The sequence below is a fragment of the Chionomys nivalis genome, chromosome 26, assembly GCF_950005125.1.
Source record: "Chionomys nivalis chromosome 26, mChiNiv1.1, whole genome shotgun sequence".
In the NCBI taxonomy this organism is placed as follows: domain Eukaryota; kingdom Metazoa; phylum Chordata; class Mammalia; order Rodentia; family Cricetidae; genus Chionomys; species Chionomys nivalis.
This window is the reverse complement of record NC_080111.1, coordinates 15,397,815-15,422,150: the sequence shown is the minus strand read 5'-3', so window position 1 is coordinate 15,422,150 and position 24,336 is coordinate 15,397,815. Positions and strand designations below refer to the sequence as shown.

General features: G+C 39.7%; 1 protein-coding gene across 1 annotated transcript in view; it reads left to right on the top strand.

Annotated features, from left to right (window-relative positions):
* Positions 1-24,336, top strand: part of Smchd1 (structural maintenance of chromosomes flexible hinge domain containing 1) — a 135,405-nt gene that overhangs the window by 66,563 nt on the left and 44,506 nt on the right. Inside the window, exons 24-30 of the mRNA XM_057758546.1 lie at positions 1,123-1,257; positions 3,697-3,924; positions 9,578-9,726; positions 11,479-11,567; positions 12,135-12,253; positions 14,945-15,112; positions 23,237-23,362. Coding sequence (XP_057614529.1) covers positions 1,123-1,257; positions 3,697-3,924; positions 9,578-9,726; positions 11,479-11,567; positions 12,135-12,253; positions 14,945-15,112; positions 23,237-23,362 — 1,014 coding nt within the window. The remainder of the gene's footprint in view (positions 1-1,122; positions 1,258-3,696; positions 3,925-9,577; positions 9,727-11,478; positions 11,568-12,134; positions 12,254-14,944; positions 15,113-23,236; positions 23,363-24,336) is intronic.

Sequence of the window (24,336 nt, the reverse complement as noted above, 5' to 3'; positions counted from 1 at the left end):
TCCTAATAAGTATTCCATAGAAGATTTCTTAGAACATTTCCTTGGGTTGGGGGCATTGTTGTTGTTTGTTTTGTTTACTTCGAGACAGGGTTTCTCTGTAGCTTTGGAGCCTGTCCTGGTACTTGCTCTGTAGACCAGGCTGGTCTCCAACTCACAGAGATTCACCTGCCTCTGCCTCCCGATTAAAGGTGTGTGCCACAACCGCCCGACTCTCAGCCCTCTTTTGATTTTTTATTTTGAGACAGGATTTCATAAAATTGTTCAAGCTGGCCTTGAAGTCACCCTGTAGATCAAGAAGGCTTGAATTCATGATTGTTTCTACTGCCTTAATCTCTTGAGTATTTGGATACAAGGCTTTCACTACCAGGCCCATCAAAGCAGTCTCATATTTTCTCCCTTCTCTTTCCTCTACCCCTCGTATACATGTCTCTGTCTTTGTCAATTTTCGTGTGTCTGAATGCATATGGCAGAGTAGCTGGGCAGCTAGATTCAGGAAATTCCTCTGTCTTTGTCTCTGACCCTGCTTTAGGAGCACTGGGATTGGAGAGGTACACTGTAGTGACTAGTTTGATGTGGTCTCTGGGGGTTCAAACTTACGTTGTCCTTTATCAACTACCGAGCCATCTCCCCACATCCCTCCCTGGACTTTAGAGAAGGTGTTTCACTTATTAAAGAGAATGATAAAGCTCTCTGGGAGTTTTTGATTAACACAGAAACAAAGGTGGGAATAAGATCTACAACAAAGGAAACTCAGGACAGTAAAGAAGAGGGCCAGTGAGCTGGTTGTAACCTCTGTAATCCCAGCTGCAGGACATCCCATAGCTCTTCTTTCCTTACACACACACACACACACACACACACACACACAAGCATACACCCACACTCAGATATACACGTGATCTTTTTTAAGTTAATAGTGTTTGAGGAATTTAGTTTTTCTAAAATGGTAGATTTTATGTAACATAGAAAATTACTTTTTATTAAAAAAATTCTAGTGTCTTGAGTTTTACTTAGAATTTTCCAATGTCCAGCCCAAAAGCTATGGTAAATTATTCATGAATTTGAACAGTGAGTGAGTAGTTATGGATTGGTTCATTAATGATTTTTCTGTCCTCCCTCTAGTTTCTAGGTGCTCCAAGCCTGCCAGTCTACACTGTGGATTGTAGTAGCTCTGGGACCAGCATCCTAACAGGGTCAGCAATTCACGTTAAGAACATTAAGAAAGACCAGACACTGACTGCTAGGATTGAGATACCTGTAAGCTTCCATTCTCCTTGGTATTCTGCCGAGTCTTTAACAGCCGTGGAGTAGTTATGCACAATTGTTTGATGCTAAATGTGTAATACTTTGGATCTCTTAAGAAAAACAATGTGAAGTGTAATAGTATTTAGCATTATCTATTACGTATTAATAATTTTCTTGATCGAATCTCTTACAATGTTTATAACTACTAGTGAGTATGTTTTCCTTTTATAAAGGTATATTTTAAATTGGATGTATGTGGGGTATCTATATGGGGGTAAGTATATGTAAGAGCAGGTATGCTCGGAGACCCTGAGTCCTTGGATTCCTTAAAGCTAGAGTTGTAGGCAGTTGTGACCCACCTGGTTTAGGCAATGGAGCTGAACTCAGGTGGATCACAAAAGAAGTATGTGCCCTAAACCACTGAGTCATCTCTCTAACCCAGGAAATAGTTTCTTAAAACTTACCGAACATTAAAGCACACCGTTGTGTTTTATTCTTGTTTGTTTCTTTGAAAGTTTTGTAAAGATTCCTACTTGAACTACCACTGAAAGACATGAAGACCTATATCTTGTATGCATGAGTGTAACTTTTGTAAGCGTACATGGCTAGAGGAGGGTACTAGAAACAGTCAGTACAATTGCCAGATGAGGTAACAAACATTGATACTTGAATAGATTTCTTAGCAGTTGATGTGGGAGAGGAATCAATCAGCTGGTTAACTCACACTTACCTACTAATTTATCTAATACTAATATAGTGACCCTTATATATCTAATATTAATACCTTGAGCCGTAAAGGGGCAAAAACTCTTAACCTTCATTCTAATTCTCTTTTCCCCCCTAGAACTCTCTCTGTAGACCAGGCTGTCTTCAAAAATCACAGAGATCTGCCTGTGTCTGCCTCCTGATGGCTGCAATTATTTAGGCATGTACTACCACCGTCTGGCTCATTCTAATTCTTTTAAGCCTTATTAGGTTTTATAATCTTTTCCCCCCTCTTCATCAAACCAAGGGTCTTTGCCAAGTACTTTTCCGCTGAGCTGTAGCTCTTGCTAATCTTAAAATAGTAAGGATACATTTCCTTTACAATATAGGCAACGTGTGTGCATGTGCAAACATGTGCATGCAATAATATCTACAGACTGTCAAAAAGTATCACAGTTATGTGAGGATGGGAAGGATCTGGCCTTTGAAGCAAAAGGAACTTAGGTTATTATGTAGCAGTATTAGAAGATGAGGAATTGAGATTAGTTAACACAAATAGCAGGTTATGTCTGCTTTTATGCAGTTTCTAGTGTCTTGTTCAAAGGCATCAAGCAACCTTGAGAGGAGAAAGTCAAGTAAACATGTGTGCCTTAAAAATCAATTGCTTGATATTTTATTTTAATTTTTGAGACAGGGTCTCTCTGTGTGGCTTTGATTATCCTGGAACGCACTCTATAGCTCAGGGTGGCCTCGATCTCACAGAGATCTGCCTGTCTCTGCCTCCCAAATGCTGGGATTAGAGATAGACACTACCACCACCTGGCACTGCTTAATATTTTATAATGTAGAGTTTTTAAATAAACTAATAAATTTTAAATAACCTTAATGGTTATCTATAGGAATAGTTGTAGATACACAAGAAAGAAAACAAATTAAGTAATAATTAAAATTATTTTAAAATTAATAACTTTGTGACGTTGAAGGTATTATAGTTTAAGAAGTGGTGGTGTAATGGTTTAATGCGTTTCTTTATGATGGATCCTGTACTACTGATGTGCTAGTAATCAGTATAAATTTCTCAGTATGTTGATAAGCTCAGGTTTTGAGACATCTGAAGCCCTTCTGGCTATGAAGAAGTTGTTTGATTTATCCCAGTGTGCTATTAACTGAAGAAAAAAAAAACCCATAAATTTCAATACAGCTTAATACCTGTAGTATCTTCGGTGGCAGCAATTTGTCTTCAGTTTAATGGAAAGTTCTTGGTTTCTCCTGAATCTGTGACTTAACTTAAATCTTGTGACTTTATAATAATTTTAAATGAATTTAAAAAACAAGAAAGAAGGCATTCTTGTTAGTAGTTTTCAGCATGTACCCTTTGCAATTTATGCCTGACGGTATAAAATTTATATTAATAAAAAATATAATACTTTTTTTTGTTTGTTTGTTTTAAAGGCAAGGTCTCCTGTATATTCCAGGCTGACCTTGAACTTACTGTGTAGCTGAGAATGGCTTGAACTCCTGACCTCCTGCCCACACCTCCCAAGTTCTGGGATTGCAGGTGGGTGCCACCACATCTGGCTTATAATGCCTTTTTAATGATAAAACCTGATTACAGAGTTACAAGTGTAACTGTGATGAGATGCCCTTTTCTATTACAGAAGCTAAATTGTTAAACCATGCCAGAGAAAAGAGAAAAGAGAAAACGAGTACATAGGTCACTCTGTATATTCATCTTTTCTCTTCTAGAGTTGTAAAAATGTGTCACCTGTGGAAAAGACTATCAAGTTACTTCCCAGTAGCCACGTTGCTCGACTACAGATATTTAGTGTGGAAGGACAAAAGGCGATCCAGGTCAAGCATCAGGATGAGGTTAATTGGGTCGCAGGGGATGTAATGCAGAATCTGATTTTTCAAATGTACGATGAAGGAGAAAGAGAAATCAATATTACACCATCCTTGGCAGAAAAAATCAAAGTAAGTATTTTAAACAAGTTGTTTATTTGTAAAAAGTCTTACGTTTAAAAATTTGAAATATTGTGGATTTGATAAGAAATTATCAAAGAAAAAGACTGTTATTAGGTTGGTATTAAAAGAATTGTAGTATTGGGTTGTGAGTTTTAAATCATAATTAGACTCTGACACATTTTTGCCAATGGGAAATAAGCTTGTGTGTTCCTGTAAAATAAACATAGAAATTCTGTGAACTCATGGAAAGCATAAGAGAGGACAGCAGCTGAGCTGGTCAGTTTTCTTCTCAGTAAGCTCTCTGGGCTTTCTTGCTGAGCTTCCTCCCCAGTTGGTTTTACATACTGCATAGCCATTGAGAGTGACATTGGAGTATTGGCATTCATTCTTGCTCTCAGATGGTCATTGTCTACTTCTGATGGCTAGTCACTGGGTACCTTGACTTCAAGACTTTTTCCTCAGAAAACTTTTTGAACCACAGCTGCAGGGTATGGACTGGCAGTGTTTCAAGTTTTCTCTGCTGTTTGACAACTCATTTTGATCTGAAATAAGAAAATCACTCAAGGCAGGTGTGATAGCCTTTAATCCCAGTACTTAGGAGTAAAGGTAGGAAGATCTCTATTGAGTTTAAGACCAACCTGATCTACATAGTACATTTAGGACAGCCAGGGCTATGTAGAGAGACCTGATACATAGGTACTTAGGTAGGTGGATGGGTGGAAAGGAGGGAGGGAGGGAGGGAAGGAGGGAGGGAGGGAGGGAGGGAGGGAGGGAGGAAGGAAGGAAGGAAGGATTACTCAGATTTGAATCTTGTCTAACATTTCCAAGTACAACACATAAAAACCAGCAGGTCATGAATAATGTACAGAATAAAATACACTGAGAATGCACATTAAGGTAATGTATACCTGGGCAGTGCTGGTGCACACCTTTAATCCCAGCACTCAGGAGACAGAGGAAGGTGGATGTCTGTGAGTTCGAGGCCAGCCTGGCCTACACAGCTAGTTCCAAGACAGTCTGGGCTAAACAAAGAAACACTGTCTTGAAAAACAAACTAACAAAAAAAGATCATGTATAACATAACTATCATTATTTAAAAATGTACTTCAATATCAGACAACAAATTTCAATAGTAAGTTGGTTTTGCACTAACTTGATACTTTAAATTATGGACTAAATAGGTTTTGGGTATAGTGATGAGGCGAGCAGGCCTGCTTTTTGTCCCACCCAGCTCCCGCAGTTTAGCCCCTGGAAATAATCACACAGAAACCGTATTCATTTAAACACTGCCTGGCCCATTAGTTCCAGCTTCTTATTGGCTAATTCTCACATCTTGATTAACCCATTTCTAATAATCTGTGTAGCACCACGAGGTAGTGGCTTACCAGGAAGATTCTAACCTACGTCCACCTTGGGCCGGAGCTTTATGGCATCTGCCTGACTCTGCTTTCTTTCTCCCAGCATCCTGCTCTGTCTACTCCACCTATCTAAGCTGCTGTCCTATCAAAAAGCCAAGGCAGTTTCTTTATTAACCAATGAAATCAGCACATAGACAGTAACCAATGAAATCAGCACATAGACAGAAGACCCTCCTACATCATTTGGGTTTTTTTGTTTGGTTTGGTTTGGTTTATTTTTTGACAAGGACTTGATTGAAATGTGGATGATGTACATGTGAAAAACTTGTACTTAGAGAAATGATTTTCAGGTTGACAAGATGGCTCAGCAGGTAAAGGACCTAGGGCTGAGCCCATTTTCCTGAGTTCTGTCCCTAGGACCCACATGATGGAAAGAAAGAACCGATTCCTACATCTAGATCTCTGATTTTTTCTATTTATTTATTTATTTATTTATTTATTTATTTATTTATTTATTTATTTAAGTTTTTAAAGACAGGTTTCTCTGTAGCTTTGGAGCCTGTCCTGGAACTAGCTCTTGTAGACCAGGCTGGCCTCGAACTCAAAGAGATCCATCTGCCTCTGCCTCCCTGAGTGCTGGGATTATAGGTGTGCCACCACCGCCTGTCTAGATCTCTGATTTTCATGTCCCATAGCATGCGCATACATATATCCCCTTGCAAGCATACATGTGCACATCCATACAAAAACAATTAATTTTAAAAACTTAAAAAATATTTTCATGGTTTAACAAATTTCCAGACTTTGGTTTCCTACTTAGTTGGGTGCTTTGTCACCTTAAACCCAGCACTTGAGAACTGACTAACATCCACATAGATGATGGCACACTTTTACTCTTGTTGTGTATTAAAATAAATATCAAATCACAAAAGGAAAATAATTTTTAAGAAAAGCATCTGGGGGCTGGAAAGACGGCTCAGCGGTTAAGAGCACTGGCTGCTCTACCGTAGGTCCTAAGTTCAATTCCCAGCCAACACGTTGTGGCTCACAACCATCCATAATGAGATCTGGTGCCCTCTTGCTCTCTTCTGGCCTGTAGGCATACGTGCAGGCAGAACACTAAGTGCATAATAAATAAATAGATCATTAAGGTTTTAACTTTAACATAGTAAAATATATTACAAAGCTGAACCTCAGCGGTGGGGCAGCCACAGGAGAGCATGCAGGGGTGGGAAGTAGAGAGGAGCCGAGGCACAGGGTGAGGACAGGAGGCAGGGAGCAGTGGGAGCTGTGATCCGGCCACAGTGGATGGAGAATGTTGCATGATTAAAGGAAGGCCCACAGGAGCACATAACAAAGGGTAACGAGTGTTTATTGGGGATCACTCGAAATAAGAGAGCCGCTGTGTTCCTCCGCTGTGTGGCACTGGAGTGGACTGACCTCCGACCACCAACCAGGCGAAAGGAAAAAAGGCCTGAGCATGCTTTGGTCTGTGCCTATAATATCTCACACCACACCCTAACGGTCTGCTACCTAAAGGCTATTGGCTGAATGAATTCCCGCAATATCAGCCCTTTTTTTCTTATCAAAACGTTTTTAGCAGTGTTAAGAAAAATGTACAGATGTCTTTTTTCTTTTCTTTCTCAGACCTGCAGTCTTTGAGGTGGTTGTGTATCTTCAGAGACTTAACAATGGTTGCAGGAAGTCAGGCCTCCCATTTTGTAGCATTAGGGTGGGTAGGACACAGCCTTTGTCTTATGTACTTCTTTCTTATCCTCTGTCATTCCAACAACATAAGGTAGAAAACAGCAAGTTGAGCTCAAACTGTCTTTTTTATGGTATCTCTGTTCATTCTTTTGGTTTATGGTGATAGGGTCAGACTATGTAGTCCAAAATAGGCCAGAATTTTCTGTCCTCCTGCCACTCTTTTTAAAAATAGTTTATTTTTATTTCATGTGGTTTTTTGGGGTTTCGAGACAGGGTTTCTCTGTAGCTATGGAGCCTGTCCTGTAACTAGCACTTGTAGACCAGACTGGCCTCAAACTCAGAGAGATCCACCTGCCTCTGCCTCCCCAGTGCTGGGATTCAAGGCGTGCGCCACCACCCCGCAGCCTATTTTGCCTGCTTGTATGACTGTGAAAGTATCAGATCCCCTGAAACTGGGGTCACAGACCATTACAGGCTTCCATGTGCATGCTGCGAATTGAACCTGTGTCCTCTGGAAGAGTAGCCAGTGCTCTTAACTGCTGAGCCATTTCTCCATCCCTGAGCTAACAGATCTTCAGTAGAAATCAAAAGTTTAAAAGTAGGATATAGCCGGGCGGTGGTTGCATGCGCCTTTAATCCCAGCACTCGGGAGGCAGAGGTAGGCGGATCTCTGTGAGTTCGAGGCCAACCTGGTCTACAAGAGCTAGTTCCAAGACAGGCTCCAAAGCCACAGAGAAACCCTGTCTTGAAAAACCAAAAAAAAAAAAAAAAAAAAAAAGTTGGCTATAGTGTGGTAATTTAAAAGAATAGAATAAATGTCACATTAACACATGTAATTCTGGCCAGGGGGTGGTGGCGCACGCCTTTAATCCCAGCACTCAGGAGGCAGAGGCAGGCGGATCTCTGAGTTTGAGACCAGCCTGGTCTACAGAGCGAGTTCCAGGACAGGCTCCAAAGCTACAGAGAAACCCTGTTTCAAAAAAAAAAAACCAAAACCAAACAAACAAACAAAATACATGTAATTCAAAGGATGAAAAACTTAAGATAGAAATTTATAGAAAGGTTTAGCCCCAAAGGTAGCTAGAAAGGTAAAACAGCAGGGAGACTCCCTTTCCTCTCCTCACAGAGTACAGTCCACAGGGACCACATTCAGAGCCCTGCCCAGACCCCTCAGTGCTGGCAGAAATACACATCGTGTTGCTTTCTTTTAAAGCAATCACACTCAGTTATGTTTGTTTTTTAGATACGTGTCTCGTGTAGGCCAAGCTGGCCTGTAACTGCTAACAATCTTGCCTGTATCTCCCAACCACTAGGTTTGCATGCATATACTATACTATGGATCTTTTTGGTTTTTTGATTTTGTTTTTTTCAAAGAACAATGTCTTGATATTTAACTCATTTAGTCTTCCAACCTGGAATCATCTGCTCAGACTCCTGGAAGTGCCATCAGGTCTAACCCATCTCCACTTTAAACTATAATAGCCACATTAACAGCTTGCAACAAAGCTATAAAAATATTTGTCTTAATGGCTTTTCATTTTTGCTCTGAAGATTGGAAATACTTTCAGCAAACACAACGATGCTTTGTCATATGATATACTATTGTTTCTGATTATAAAGAGACTTCCTAGCTGGACATGGAGTGTGTGCCTTTAATCCCAGGATTTGGAGACAGAAGGAGATAGATCTCTGATTGTGAGGTGTTGTAGAAGTCCACTTGTGTGTTCCTGGCTGCCCAAACTCCTGAAATAACCACATAGAAACCATATTATTTACAATACTGTTTGGCCAATAGCTTAAGCATATTTCTGGTTCTTATATCCTAAACTAACCCCATCTCCATTAATCTTTGTCTTGCCACATGGCTGTGGCTTACCGGCAAAGTTTGGCATGCCTGACTCTGGCAGTGGCTGCATGGCTTCTCCCTGACTCCGCTTTCTTTCTCCCAGCATTTAGTTTAGTCCCCCCCCCCCCAAGCTCTGTTCTGCCCTACTCTGCTAAAGGCTCAAAGCAGTTTCTTTATTAACCAGTGGTATTATTCACAGCATACAGAGGGGAATCCCACATCAGTGAGGGCAACCTGATCTATACAGAGTATTCAGTACAGTTAAGGCTGCATAGACTCTGTGTCAAGAAAATACAAAAGAGCCGGGCGGTGGTGGCACACGCCTTTAATCCCAGCACTTGGGAGGCAGAGGCAGGTGGATCTCTGTGAGTTCGAGACCAGCCTGGTCTACAAGAGCTAGTTCCAGGACAGGCTCCAAAACCACAGAGAAACCCTGTCTCGAAAAACCAAAAAAAAAAAAAAAGAAAATACAAAAGAAAAAGGAAAAAAGTCTTTCTTTGGTGTGTGCTTTGGGGTTGGGGAGTTTATAATTTAACTTTAAGCTTCTTTAGTAATTGCAATCTGGTGGTGCATTCCTATAATCCTAGCAGTTTGGAGGTTGAGGATCATGAGTTCATGTCCGTCCTAAACGACATAAATTTGGGGGCAGCCTGTTCTCCCTGGAACCCTGCTTTAGTCTTTAGAAAACAGTGGTTGTGAGAAGACTTTGTGCAAAGCCTCTCAGCTTTGTCTTACGTGTGTTCTATCCTAGGTTAACTGGACTCCTGAGGTTAACAGAGAACATTTGCTACAAGGTTTGCTTCCTGGTGTGCAAGTACCAACATCTGTGAAAGATGTGCGCTACTGCCAGGTTTCTTTCCAAGATGACCATGTGTCTCTGGAAAGTGCATTTACAATCAGGTTTGTGAACTTGTGCTTTGAGATGCTTGTTGTATTTTGAGTTATGTGAACTACCACAGCAAGATAGTCTTCTACAGCACATACATGTGAAAAAGAAGTTGCTTTTAAGATGAAAAATAAATACACCTTCTAGTTCTATAACATATGGTCGATTGTCTTTACAGTGAAGCTTCACTTACACAGTGGTTGATTGTTGGATTTTGTTGGAGAAACTCCTGCCATGCAGCCCAGGCTGGCTTCAAACTCACTGTTGTTTTTCGGTCGCCACAGAGGCTATGCGTTAATCTGCTGCTGTTCCAGGCAGTAATTGCTGCTTCGCAGTTCCTGGCCTGTTTCTGTGGCCTGGCAGGAATTTTGTTCCTACAGGCACCAGCTCACTGCAGCCAAGTATAGCTTTGAATTAAATTTAACCATTCTATGCATCAATATGACTCGGGAGTCAGAGGCTGGGGTGAAGAGCTGCTGTCTCAGAGGCTGAGTAGCAACTAGCTGGCCTCTCTTTGCTGCCCTCTCCAAAGATCCTGTCCTTCCTCCACCAAAACAAAAAAATCAAGCCCTATCTACTAATTCCTGTGTGTGTCTCTGTGGTCTTCCAGATACCCTCTGATTCTCCACGATCATTACTTTCTGTCAACTAGTTGTTAACTCAGCCTGCTGACCCGGCTTGGATTTTATGTAATTGACACAAATGCAGATTTGGGATTCACAGTGCGATCAGATATCCCGCAACAGCCGCAGTCCTCCTGCCTCAGCTTTCCAAGGGCTGGGATTACAAGTGGTGTCACTGTATATTGAGTGACAGTGATTAATCTTTATCATGATTATGACCTTGTACTTCATTGGTCCATTAATAACTGTAAAAATCCACCAGTTGAAAGCAGCAGTGGCCTGAAACATACAAAAGTGTGAGTTTCAGTGATGAATTTTGGAACGTTCAGTCAAAGTTAACATACAAAAGTGTGAGTTTCAGTGATGAATTTTGGAACGTTCAATCAAAGTTAACATACAAAAGTGTGAGTTTCAGTGATGAATTTTTGGAACGTTCAGTCAAAGTTAACATAGACAACTCATAGAAAAGAGCAGAGCTTAGTGTAAAGGTCTGGCTTCCTGTACCCACGCCTTGACCACCCTTTCCAGTCACTCCTAGCATTGTGATTCTTCTACCTCTGTCTGTGCTCTCATCAGTAGGGTTTATTCTTACCCTTCTGTTGAAGTAGTTCCTTATTATAATTTATTTTAAAGTAATATAAAGACTACAATGTAACTATTTTGTAGTCAATAGCTATCTAAGAATGAGAGGTTTGGAGGTGCTAATGTGTCTGAACTAGGGCATTACAGGTGTGTAGGGAGCTGCTGTGTCTGAATTAGGGCATTGCATGTGTGTAGGGAGTTGCTGTGTCTGAATTAGGACATTGCATGTGTGTAGGGAGTTGCTGTGTCTGAATTAGGACATTGCATGTGTGTAGGGAGTTGCTGTGTCTGAATTAGGACATTGCATGTGTGTAGGGAGTTGCTGTGTCTGAATTAGGACATTGCATGTATGTAGGGAGTTGCTGTGTCTGAATTAGGACATTGCATGTGTGTAGAGAGTTGCTGTGTCTGAATTAGGACATTGCATGTATGTAGGAAGTTGCTGTGTCTGAATTAGGACATTACATGTATGTAGGGTGCTGTGTCTGACTGGGCATTACAATTATATTGCTCTTCACCTTTTCTGTAATTAATTAAAGCCTTTAACCAAACCAATTCTAGACCACTTCCTGATGAACCCAAACATTTAAAATGTGAGCTAAAAGGAGGAAAAACGGTGCAGATGGGCCAAGAGCTTCAAGGAGAAATAGGTTAGTATACCTGCTTTTTTATGTTGTCTTTCATTAGTGTTTTAAAAATGGATGGTCTGAAAGATACTTTTTGGCACATATTGAAACTCAGTTTTATAAGATAGCTTGTTTAAAAATCTTGCCTTTTTTATAGGAAATATGGTCAATGTTAAGGTATGAATGAACTGAGTTGATCCCTGTGTGGTTTTATGTTTCCTTATAGCTACGAAATTCAATACTATTAAATATTTCCTTTAAATTTTAACTATGAAAAAGTCCGATTGAGGTGTAGGGATGTAACTCATTTGTAGAGTGTATCTGCCCTGTATGCAGGCTGGTGTTCAGTCCCTAGCACCTCACAAATAAGAATAGTACTAACAGTGGTGTATCTCAGAAAATTAAAGGTACTTGGTTCATAGCAGTATTTAGTCATTCCTGCACAGGTAATACAGTTTTAATGATTATAAGAGGAATAAGTATAACTGTCTATTTTCTATGTATGACAGTAAATTAAAGCTTCAAAGTATATTTTATGTATAAGTTCTATCTTTAAAAAGATTTTAACTTAAAGCTTTTTTCTTTTTTAAGTTGTTATGGTTGCAGATCAGTATGGAAATCAGATTTCAGCATTTTCACCAGATTCTTTATCTGCTTTGTCAATTGCTGGAGTTGGACTTGATAACTCTAACTTGAAAACCACTCTGGAGGTAAAACTACCTTATAAAACTGGTTTTGTATTTGACAAAAGCTGGAGAAAAATGAAGATGATAAAAGTGACTTTGCATATACTATTTTTCATTTTTCAAAACGGTGTTGTATCTGTATGTTTATATGTACTACACATGGCTAAACGCTTGATGTAGCACACGTGTGGCAATCAAAGGAGAGCTTGTGGGATCCCAAATACTGAACTCGGACTTGGCGGCCGGTTCCTTTTTACCTGATGAATCATCTTGTGAGCCTTCACCTTGTACCTAAATTCTTCATAGAAATTAAAACTGTTATTTAAAAAATTGTAGGGGTAGCATTTGTGAGGTCCAAAGCTTTCAAAATAAAGTTAATTTTCACCTTTGCAAGCGAAAGTAGCCAGAAGAGCAGCTGTTTCCTCTGATCGCGTCATCACTTCCAGCCATCATCGTGTTCCCATTGAACATTCCCTTTAGAACAGGTTGTAGTTGTTACAGTGTTCACCATAAGTGTTTAAATACACACATGTTGACCTGTGTGTGCACAGTATGTAAATTTTCAGTTAGGTGCTTACTCCCTGCATTGCAACCAGATACTGAGGAGAAAACTCACTGTATGACTTTGCCCTGTGCTGTTAATTCAATCTAGCTTGAAAAGCAAAGGCCCTGATAGAATTCTTGGAACTTAAAACAAGCATAAAGCACTCTTCCTAAGAAGGTCAAAGCCAGCATCAGATAAAAGAATGTTCTGGAATTAGGTCCTGACGAGACCTGCCAGGCAGTGTAGGTTAGAAAAAGGAGTTCTCCCAGTTGTGCAGAATTTGATTCATCGACTGCATTGTGCTTTTTACTTGACAGGACAACCATGAGAATAGCCTCTTTTGTTGCCTTTCCTCACTAGTCTCTGCTTTTTCTCTTAGGCTGTTTTTCTTCTGCTAAAAAAAAAAAAAAAAAAAAAAAAAAAAAAAAGAACTCTCCGGAGTAGTGTTTGAGTGAGGTCTGCTCTTCCCGCCCTCAGAGCACCCAGTTATCTCCCTTCTGTTCTGTGTGTTGGTGAGGTGAGAGGATGAACGCACAGCTGTTGCTATGTGTGGGCAGTCTGCTTCTTGTCACCCTGTGGACACGTGTGCTCGGGGTCCTCTGTCTTTGACCTCATTGGTCCTGAAATGTAACCTGCTGTTGTATACTTTCAGTATTCCCAGGCCATTAGATTATTTGCATCAGCACATAAACATGCTTGTAGAGTCGTCCAATATACAGTGCATAGGGGAAATTGGGCCCAGTAAAGAATTAACACACTATAGTGCTGCGGGAAAACCCCTAAGCTGTAATGTGAGGGAAAGAGCTCTGCACACAAGCAGTCTGCAGTGAGGACAGCTAACACACTCAAAAGGCAATATTCCTTACCACCTCCTAAACAAGGGATCACCATCAGCTGTGCATCTCTGGTGACAGTACTCCTCATCGCCTTCTGAATGAGTCTGTCCTCCATGAGATAACCATCTCTGATGGGTTGACCCCTGAAGTACGTGCTGAACGCTCACTGCGTATCTCTGGTCCCTAGCAATTTAGGACATGGGATCATTAACAGCCACTATTCAGATGTGAGTACTTCTGTGTTCTTTCTGGTCTAGAACCAGTTTAGTGCAAAGGTTAATAGCTAGTTTCAGTGACTCAGTGGGGTGTGGTAACCATTATTGTGAATAATTGCTAAGCAGCAGCAAAAGCCCTAGTCCATCTACAAGTCAGTGCAAATATCACCTTGGCCAAGGGGAGAGCATGTAAAAAACTAGTAAAGATAACAGTATTTTACTATGTAGGATGTTCGGAAAAGGCCATTGTTGTTAAATTAAGATATCATCTATAAAAATATCTAAAGAAAAGCCATATGGAAAAAAATTACAAACTGAGACGCAAACACAAGAGCCAAGTGCTTGCTTTAAAGAAAAGCACAAATACAGATTGAGTATCCCTAATAGAAAATTTGAAATGTTCTGAAATCCAAAGAATTTTGACTACTAAAACGACACCTAAAACATTGCTGGTTTTTGGAGTATCTCATATATATAGATTAGAAATATTTTTGGGAGGGATTGGAGAGGTGCCAGACAAGGTGTCTCTGTGTATTGCTGGCTGTCCTGGAACTCACTCTGTAGACCAGGCTGGCCTTGAACTCACAGAGGTCTGTCTGCCTCTGCCTCCTAGTGCTGGTATTGAAAGTGTGCACCACCAGTGCCTGGCTACATTAGGAATCTTAACCAATTCATGCAAATATTATGAAATTCAGAGAGCTCAGGCCAGACTGGGTGTAGCATAGTGGCATATGCCTTTAGTCCCAGCACCAGGGAGCACACAAAAATAGGCAAATCTGTTTAAATTTGAGGAGTATGTGGGAATCTCTTTGCGTTCAAGGCTAACTTGGTCTATATAGTGAAGTTCCAGCCCAGAGATATATAGATTCTATCTCAAACAAACAAATAAATTTAGAGAACTCCAAAATTTGAAATATTTGGTCTTAAGCATTTTGATCAAAAGATACCTGTACAAGAAAAGGGGAAATTAGGAGAAGATAAGGTAAAAAGTTATATTCACAGTGTTTTAGATCTTTGCCACTGATATAAGAGAAATAGCAGTAGGTGAATGATGCAATTATTTTTTTTTTAAACTAAGCGACAGCAACCTGTGTTTTCTCACTGTGTTTTTCTTCACTAGACCAAGACACAGAGTATAATTGTCCGAGGCATCAGATTCGTTCCAGGTCCTCCTGGACATAAGGATCTTTGTTTTACTTGGCGAGAGTTTTCTGACTTTATTCGTGTCCACCTCATTTCTGGACCTCCAGCCAAGCTGCATCTTATCGACTGGCCAGAGCTAAAAGAGGTATGCAGCTTCATGTGTCTTCATGGAGTAGTTAATAGTGCAGGCTCTTTGCTTTCAGAGCCTTAGTGGACTAGAAGAGATAGATGTTATTTTCAAAGAAATAATAACTGTAGCTAATAGTAGCAAAACAAGTTAAGTATCAGTTAACTGATTTTTGCTAAATTTGTTTCTTTGTCTTATATAGTAATATAAATATTTTATTGCAGATTTTTTTTCTTCCTTTGATGATTAGTCTGTTTGTGTGTGAGGTTGTTTGTGTGTCTAAGTGAATGTGCACTGCTATGCACATGTGCCAGAGTGTACACACGGGACAGAAGAGGTCAGCATGGTTGTCTTCCTCTGTCACTCTGCCTCCTCCTTTTAGATACGGTATGGTATCTACCTAAACCTGGAACTTGTCTTTGCTAAGCTGGAAGCCAGCAAGCCCCAAAACCATTCTGGCTCTGCCTCCCTCATAGCTGAGGTTACAGGCGTGTGTTAAACCCCATGTGGTTGCTGGGAAATTAACTCAGGACCTTTGGAAGAGCAACCAGTGCTCCTAACTGCTCAGCCATCTCTCCAGTCCCTAGCAATGTTCTTAATAGTTAGCCATCTCTCCAACCGTGTTGAAGTTTTTGTAAGGCATATTTGAAAAGTCAGATCATTGGACCAATACAAATGAACTTTTATGAAAATACTTAAGTCTTAAATACTCATTTTGCAAACATCTAGCAAATCTTACCACTGTTGATTTCATTTACTGATAATTTCAGAATCCAGTGAATTTGGACTGTTGCATGGTGGCACATAGCTCCAATGTCAGCACTCAGAGTTAGAAACAGGGTGATTTCTGTGAATTCAAGGCCAGCCTGAATCTAGTTTTAAAAATTTAATCACTTTTTAAAAAAAATTTATTTATTATGTATACAGTGTTCTGCTGCATGTATGCTCGCAGGTGAGAAGAGGGTACCATATCTTTCTACAAGTGGTTGTGAGCCATCATGTGGTTGCTGGGAATTGAACTCAGGACCTCTGGAAGAGCAGGCAGTGCTCTTAATTGCTGAGCCATCTCTCCAGCCCCAAATTTTGAACATTTTGTTGATCAATAAAAATTGTACATACTTAAAATGTTTAATGTGAAATGACAAAGTGGATTTAATGATAGTATATGTACTACCTTATGTGCTGTTTTATGGTGATGACATTGTTAAAATGCAGTGGGGGTTTTTTTTTGAGAATTTTCTTTACAAAACGTTGTGCTTTAATCATTTATGCTCACTCCCATTAACTCAGTAGTTTTCAACCTGTGGGTCGCACCCCCTTAGAGAATTAAATCACCCTTTCATAGGGGTTGCCTAAGAGATCAGAAAACATGATAAAGTTTGTATTACAATTCATAAGTAGCAAAATTACAGTTATGAAAGAATTTTATGGTTGGGGATCACCACAACATGAGGAATTATATTAAAGGGTTGCAACATTAGGAAGTTTGAGAGCCATTGATTTAACTCTTTGCAGATCAATATGCACCTCCAACTTAATATCCTTTTTTAAGAAATAGCCTACCACCAGCTCATTTTGTGCTTCCCATAGACTCGCGTATTTGAGTCACCCCTGGAGTGTGGTCGACCTGCCAGGGGTCTCATCCTTAAAGAAAACTTACTTTACCTCTCCCAGAAGCTGTCTGCTGTCAGTAGTTCCTTCATCGGTGATGGAGGCACAGGAGCCCCTCTCCTCCACACTGGAATATTGACTGGTTTGGTCTTTCTCAGCTTTCATGCTGGCATCCACAGCCGCTTGCGTTCATGAGAATAACAGTCCTATCAAGTTCAGAAGATACTGTTTCACCTAGGTCCTTCCCTGGCTCTGGCTTTTAGTCTTTATGCCCTCTTATCCATAATGGTTCCTCAACCTTGATGGGGAGGGAGTGTGGAATAGAGATGCCACAATTATGGCTGAGCACTCCACAGATACTTTATCTCTGTATGTAAACCATTTGTAAGTTTCTGCAGTAAAATACCATCCACAAAGAAATTTCTCTGAGTCTGAAAGCTGCACTAATGAGTTTGAAGATAGGAATGTAGAAGCCAGTTTGATACTATGTCCATTTAGCAGAATAAGAATAGTAGTCTCACCCCTGTGGCCCATGAGTTCACCAGCCATGTATTTCTTTTTATAACTACTTAAGTTTAGTTTTATAAAAAAACAAAACAATTTGAAAAAAAAAGCCATGTAAAAATACTGCAATAATTTCAGGGTTTTAATTAATGAGAATAGAAATGTTATAAATAACAAGAACAAGCATGATTTAAACAGACTTGAGCCAGTGAATTGGATGGTAAACATTAAAAATCTCCCAAACCCAATAGCAGTCTAGACTGTAGTAGAGTAGAGATGTTGGCTTTGAGAGAACAAAGACACAACATTCTCTAGAACTCAGATTCTTGTCCATCAGTGCCTTCCAGTCTCCCTATCTTTCTGACCTCCCCCTTTCCCATAATGCTTTTCTGTGTAAGTACTTTTAGTTTGGCACAGCTTTCTTTTTTATTATTGGGAAGCTGTGTTTAATGTTTAGACATTTCTACAGAATGCCTGTAATCAGCACTTGAGAGGATTCCGAGTTCAAATCTAGACTGAACTGTGTTGAGACCCTGTCTGTAGGCCAACTTCCTCTGTTCTGCCAGCTGGCTTCCCAAATAAACACACAGAGAATGTTAATTATAAATGCTCGACTGATAGCTCAGGCTTGTTACTAACTAGCTCTCACATTTTAAATTAACCCATTCTATTCCTTTACTTGCTGTCACATGGCTCTTGACTTGTCACCTTTTTAAGACACATCCTGTTTCTTTTGCATGGTTGGTAACTCTTGAGAGTTTACCCTTCTTTTTCCCAGCATCCTTAGTCTGGCTCTCCTGCCCATTCTCTTCCTGCTCAGCTATAGGCCAGTCAGCTCTTTATTAACCAATGAGAGTAATATATACTTACAGTGTAGAAAGAAAAAAAAGAAGAAACAGAATAAGGGGCTAAAGAGATGGTTCAACGATGACAAACACTGTGTGCAAGTATATGCATATGAATTTAAGTAATCTTGGAGGCTAGAGATAGATCCCCTGGAGCTGGAGTTGTAGAATTATACAGGAGCTAAGAGCCAAACTTGGATTTTCTGAAAGAACAGTAAGCCCCCCAGCTCCAACACAAAAGTATTTATACTCTCAACTTTTCTGTAGTTTGTTTGTTTTTTGGTTTGGAGGGGTTTATTTATGTATTTATTTTGTAATATTTATTTGGGAGGGGGATTACAAGCATGCACACACCAAGTGTGTAGGAGATCAGCATGAGAAGTGGACCTTAAATCCGTAGAAACCAGTTAGTGAGTCCCGTAGCATCCATCTTTTCAGGCCAGTTGTTCCTGTATCTGTAGCATTCACAGCTGGGCAAGACTGTTGATCTTTTCTCCCTCAGCAGCTGCAGAACGCTTTTCTGATCCTAGGCTGCAGGGCAGAAGCTTCCAGGTTAGTACCAACTTGATTTCTGTATGTCCGGTGGCCAGAGTGTTTGGTACCTTCACAAATAATGTCTTACTTCAAGTTCTGTTGGACAACAAGAATCAGTGGCAGTAGCCTGTATTTTTCTGAAGGTCTCCTGAACACTCCTGACTTAACAGCTTGAGAGGAGGCGATGAAGACATTTTAAAATTGACTTCCTTAACTATGTGTGGTAGCATTTCCCCACTATCCCAGCACTTGGGAGTTAAAAAGCATAGGATCACTAGTCTAAGCCATCCTCTACTACATAGCCAGGGTCTATATTTTAAAAAAGGAAAATGGCTGACTGTGGTAGTGTGACATGCTATTAATCCCAGCACTTGAGTGTTGGAGAAGGCTGGTTGTTGGCTCCCAGCCACCCGACTAGCTTAGACCCGAAATACAGAAACCGTATGAATTAAATCACTGCTTGGCCCATTAGCTCTAGCTTCTTATTGGCTAACTCTTCAATTAATTTAACCCATTTCTATTAATCTATATATCATCACATGCCTGTGGCTTTCCTGTGGCTTACCAGGTAAAGTTCCCAGCATCTGTCTCCAGGGGCTCCATGACTTCTCTCTAACTCTGCCTTCCTCCTCCCACACTATGGGCCAAGCCAGTTTCTTTATTCATTAACCAATAAAAGCAACACATAGACAGAAGAACCTCCCACACCATTTTCCCTTTTCTGTTAAAACAAAAAAGAAGGCTTTAACATAATAGAATTACATATAACAAAACAGGTATCAAATAAGAATTACAGTTACAATATTTATATCTACTTTATCTTTTATCATAACTAAGGAAAACTATAACTATAAATTTTTCAACTCCAATAAAGACTCCAGAAGGATATGATATTACCTAAGTAAACAGGAAGTACATTACAAGTAACTTCCAAAATTCTAGACTTGACAGAGACATCTCGCTCCTGGACAGTCACCCAAAGTTTTTCTGTACTGTTGGGGCATCCATCTTCCGCTTACAGGCCAGTAGTATCCAGCAGACTTTTCCATGAAGTAGGAAATGTCAAAGACAGTTCACCTATGCTGGCAGTTTGTCCATCACATTTTTCTGTGTCCTGCAGAATGTCTAACAGACTCTTTCATGAAACGGGAACCCCCAAAGGATCGCCTCACCTTTAGGCAAGTTCAGCAGTCATTACTCTGCAGGTCCTGCATGTCCAGTTTATTAAGCAGTCCAGGCAAGAGATGTTTCTTGCTAAATGGTCAACCAACTCCATAAGGGATCAATGTCCATCATCCTCTTGTAGTAGCTTGGTGCTGCTAGGAGCAGATGTATCTCACTGTCATGAAAAGTCTTTAAGTTTTTAAACATTTTAAATGCCATATTTTGAAGGTCTCTGAAAGATTTGAAGAATACCTATCTAACTGAAATATATCTCTGTACATCTAGGAAATCAACTAACATGACTACAAGATTGACTATTATAGACGATTATCTATTAACCTATATTTTTAAATTATATATTACATTTTTTAAATGAACTATAAAATCACAATACCTTAATCAAAAGCAAAAATACACATATAACAAGATTGACCTTAAGTTTGTATCAATAAACCAAGATCTATACCAATGCAAATCTCTATAGCATATCCCCCTTTAAATGTAAAGAAGCATTTAGAAACAGTATTTGGGAATATAGGTGTAGTTTTTTCCAAACTTCTTTGTGTCTAGGATTACTTTTTAAGCTTTCTCAGGTTTTTATGTGGATGTAGTTACCCACATTGGTGTGCCAATCTGTTGGAGAAGGCCACTTGTTGGTTCCTGACCACCCTGTTAGCTTAGACCTGAAATAATCACACAGAAACTGCATTAATTAAATCACTGCTTGGCCCATTAGCTCTAGCTTCTTATTGGCTAACTCTTATATTAATTTAACCCATTTCTATTAATCTGTATATCGTCACGTGCCTGTGGCTTACAGGGTAAAGTTCCCAGCATCTGTCTCCAGGGGCTCCATGGCTTCTCTCTAACTCTGCCTTCCTCCTCCTATGCTATAGGCCAAGCCAGTTTCTTTATTCATTAACCAATAAAAGCAACACATAGACAGAAGAACCTCCCACACCACTTGCGTGCCTACATTACAATTTCAGGACAGCCAAAGTTGTTTAGCTAGAACTGTCTCTCAGCAACAAAAAGAACAACAAACCACTGTACTCTTATCGGTTTTCAAGAATAGATCACATTATTAGCTGCAGAGCCATGCCTTACAATAATATATTTACTTAGTCCTCCTTTCTAAAGCTTTACAGCCTTTGTCCTGCAGTTCACAGCACTCTTCTGTCCCCACTCCTGAGTACGAGGGCTGTAGACATGACCACCATGCCCAACTATAACTTTCACTTTTCAGTGAAGGAAAATGAATTTATGTATCCAAGTAGTGATCCCGAGGAAGAACTAAGTCAGCTAAGAAGAGCTCATACCTGTGCTCGTGCCTGATTCATGAGAAAACAGAAATTGGTTATGATAACTTGTTCTCAAAAATAGGTGGTTCCTTTTTTCTTCGTTATTTAGTAATGTGTTGAATAAGGACTTCATGGATAAGGTAGTGCATTTATTTTGGGGGGGGAACATATTATATAAACTTCAAACATTTTGTACCTTATGATGCTAATGAAGAATTTAATGATGCATTCTGGAATACACTTACTTTTGAGGAAAGAAGTTCATACTACTGGGTAGACTGTAAAGAGTAGTGACAGTTTATTAAAAATTATTGTAAGTTTATTTGTAGATACTCTAAATTATCAACAGAAACTTTGAAATAAAATCTGAAACTGAATTACTTATCAATATATTTTAAGTAAATGAGGCTGGAAACGTAATCATTTAATGTCTGATCATTCTAGCAGTTCCTGACTCAATTGTTGCTCTCTCTCGTGGGTGCTAAGCAGAAAGGGAAACTGAAAGATCAGCTAGTGTGGTCATTAGGAAAAATTGTGTAACTGTATGATCTTAGTCAGTGGTCTGCTTCTATGGTTGGCCACTCTCATAAAGAAAAGCATTTAACTGAGGGAGCATGGTGGCATGTCGGCAGACATGACGCTGGAGAAGTGGTTGGACACGTTCTACGCCTGGGTCCGCAGGCAATAGAAAGAGAGAAAGACTCTGGACTTGGAACAGCCTTTTGGAAACCTCAAAGCACACCACAGTGATAGCACTTCCTTATCCTTAACAAGGCTATGCCTCTTAACCTTTCGAATAGTGTCACTCTCTGGTGACCAAGTATTCAACTTTGTGTACCTATGGCTGGAAGGTATTCTCATTCAAATCACCACATATATGCATGTATTATTCAATTTTATAAATGAGAAAACTGAAATATTAACTTGCTAAAATGTAAAAGTGACAGAATGTTCAGAGACATTTGATGTTGGAATTTGTCATTTTCCACTATTCTGAAAAACTACTGTAGCATCATTTAAAGTCTTGATTAGTGAGAAGCACCCTTTAGAAGCAGTTAGGGTGGGGCTGTACTGATGAGCCCCATCTGCACTCATGTTTAGGAAGCAGAGTAGACTGGGACTAGCGGGTACACTTGTATCCACATTTAGGAAGGCTTGCCTGCACCCACGTTTAGGATGCAGGTTAGACTACGTAGTGAGACTCACACCAACAGTTAGACAGTCTGTAAAACTATCAGTGATTTATAAATCTAAACTGTTGATCATCTTTGGTAATAGTCATCTGTAGTCTTGTAAACCAAGCATTGTATATAACCACTGTCGAGATTCTTATTTGTTTGGATAACTTATCCATAGAAAATCATTATGCTTTCTTCCATTTTTGGCAGCCTGCAACCTAGTTTGATTAATTAGTTAACTTAGATTAGACAGGAGGGTAGAGGAAGTAAAAGATACATGGATAGGAGTGAGATCATCAGTCAGCTTCCATGTTTTTACTCTTTTATTTCTCTCTGACTTAAGTTTTAAAATCTTAACATGAAGCCTGGCAGTGGTGGCACATGCCTTTAATCCCAGCACTTGGGAGGCAGAGGCAGAGGCAGGTGGATCTCTGTGAGTTCGAGGCCACACTGGTCTATAAGAGTTAGTTCCAGGACAGGCTCCAAAGCTACAGAGAAACCCTGTCCCAAAAAACCAACCAACAAACAAATAAATAAGTAAATAAAATCTTACATGAGATTGATGCCTTATGTGGTATTTTGCTAAACAATGTGTCCTTTGAATATATCCATTAATACATCACTACATGGAAATCTGGAGTTGCACAAGCTTTCCATACTTGCTAGAGAGAAAACAAGCATTTGTACTTATGAAATAGATTGTTAGTGCCATCTTTAATTAGGGGCTAAAAGTTATTGCTAAATGCCATTATGCAAAACCTTGAAAATTGATGGAAGTATTAAAACTACAGATTGGTGCTACAAGCAAATAATGTCAAATGCTGTTTATCTTTTTAACAGATTATTAATCTTTCCTATAAAATAGTCATTTATGATACTTAAATTGGCTTTCCAGGTTTATTTTCCATGATGAAAGAAGCAATTTATAAATATAACATTACTATAGAAGTAATCATATTGACACATACTTGTTTGTGCTTACTAAAATGTTTGTATCTGTTTCAGTCCATGCCAGTGATCAATGGAAGACAGTTACCTAACCCTCTCGTTGTTCAACTCTGTGACCAGTGGGATAATCCTGCATTGGTCTCAAATGTTAAAATAAGTCTCATAAAAACTAGCAATTTGAAGGTAAGTTTCAAACTTCCTTAGATATCTTTCACTGAAAAGTCTGTATTTCAGGGCTTGAGCGTTGGCTCGGGAGTTAATAGCAGTTGCTGCTCTCGCAGTGGACACAGGTTCAGTTCCTAGCATCTATAACTCCGGTCACAGAAGATCTGGTGCCCTCTTCTGGCCTCCACAGACATGAAAGTGGAACATAGACATGCATGCAGACAAAAACACCCATACACATAAAATAAAAATCAATTAAGACAGTGTAATTCAGAAGGAAAGTGATTTCTAGAGTGCACAAAAATCTGTGTTTGATATCTAGCACCTCCTCCCCCTTGCACTCCTCAAAGATCAGCATTTTATCCTCATGATAGTATCAGGCGTCACATTTCCTTCTCTTTTAAAAAATGCAATACTCTGTCATCTTTATTAGTGTCTAATATAAATCAGAATCTTTATATTTGATAAAGTGAAGTTTATAGTTTATAACCAGAATAGTGAGGTGCCATCATTGCACTGTTAGGATGGTTCCTCTCATCTTACAAAGAGATGCCTGGTCCTAGACAGAGCTGCTAGACATGGGCATTGGTGTCTGGGGTGATGGTCCTCTGCTCTTCACTCTTTACTGGAGCAGTTATGAGCATAGTGCATAGTTCACGTATTAACTGTTACCATGTACACTGAGAGAGCCAACTGTTGAGAATTGAGTAGAAACTTCAGGCACCTTGTACAAGTTGGAGACCCTTTTTACTCAAGGTTAAAGAAGAGAAGCTTTCAGTTCTTATACTTTTTTTTTTTAAATTTTTACAATGCACCAATAGATGAAGTAAGTTAATGGCTCACTTGTTGCCAGTCAGTTCCAAGAATGCTCCTGAGATTATGCTCAGATAGTCTGAAGTATCTATCCAAATAAGTTAAATATAATAGCACAACTGAGAGCCGGGCGGTGGTGGCGCACGCCTTTAATCCCAGCACTTGGGAGGCAGAGGCAG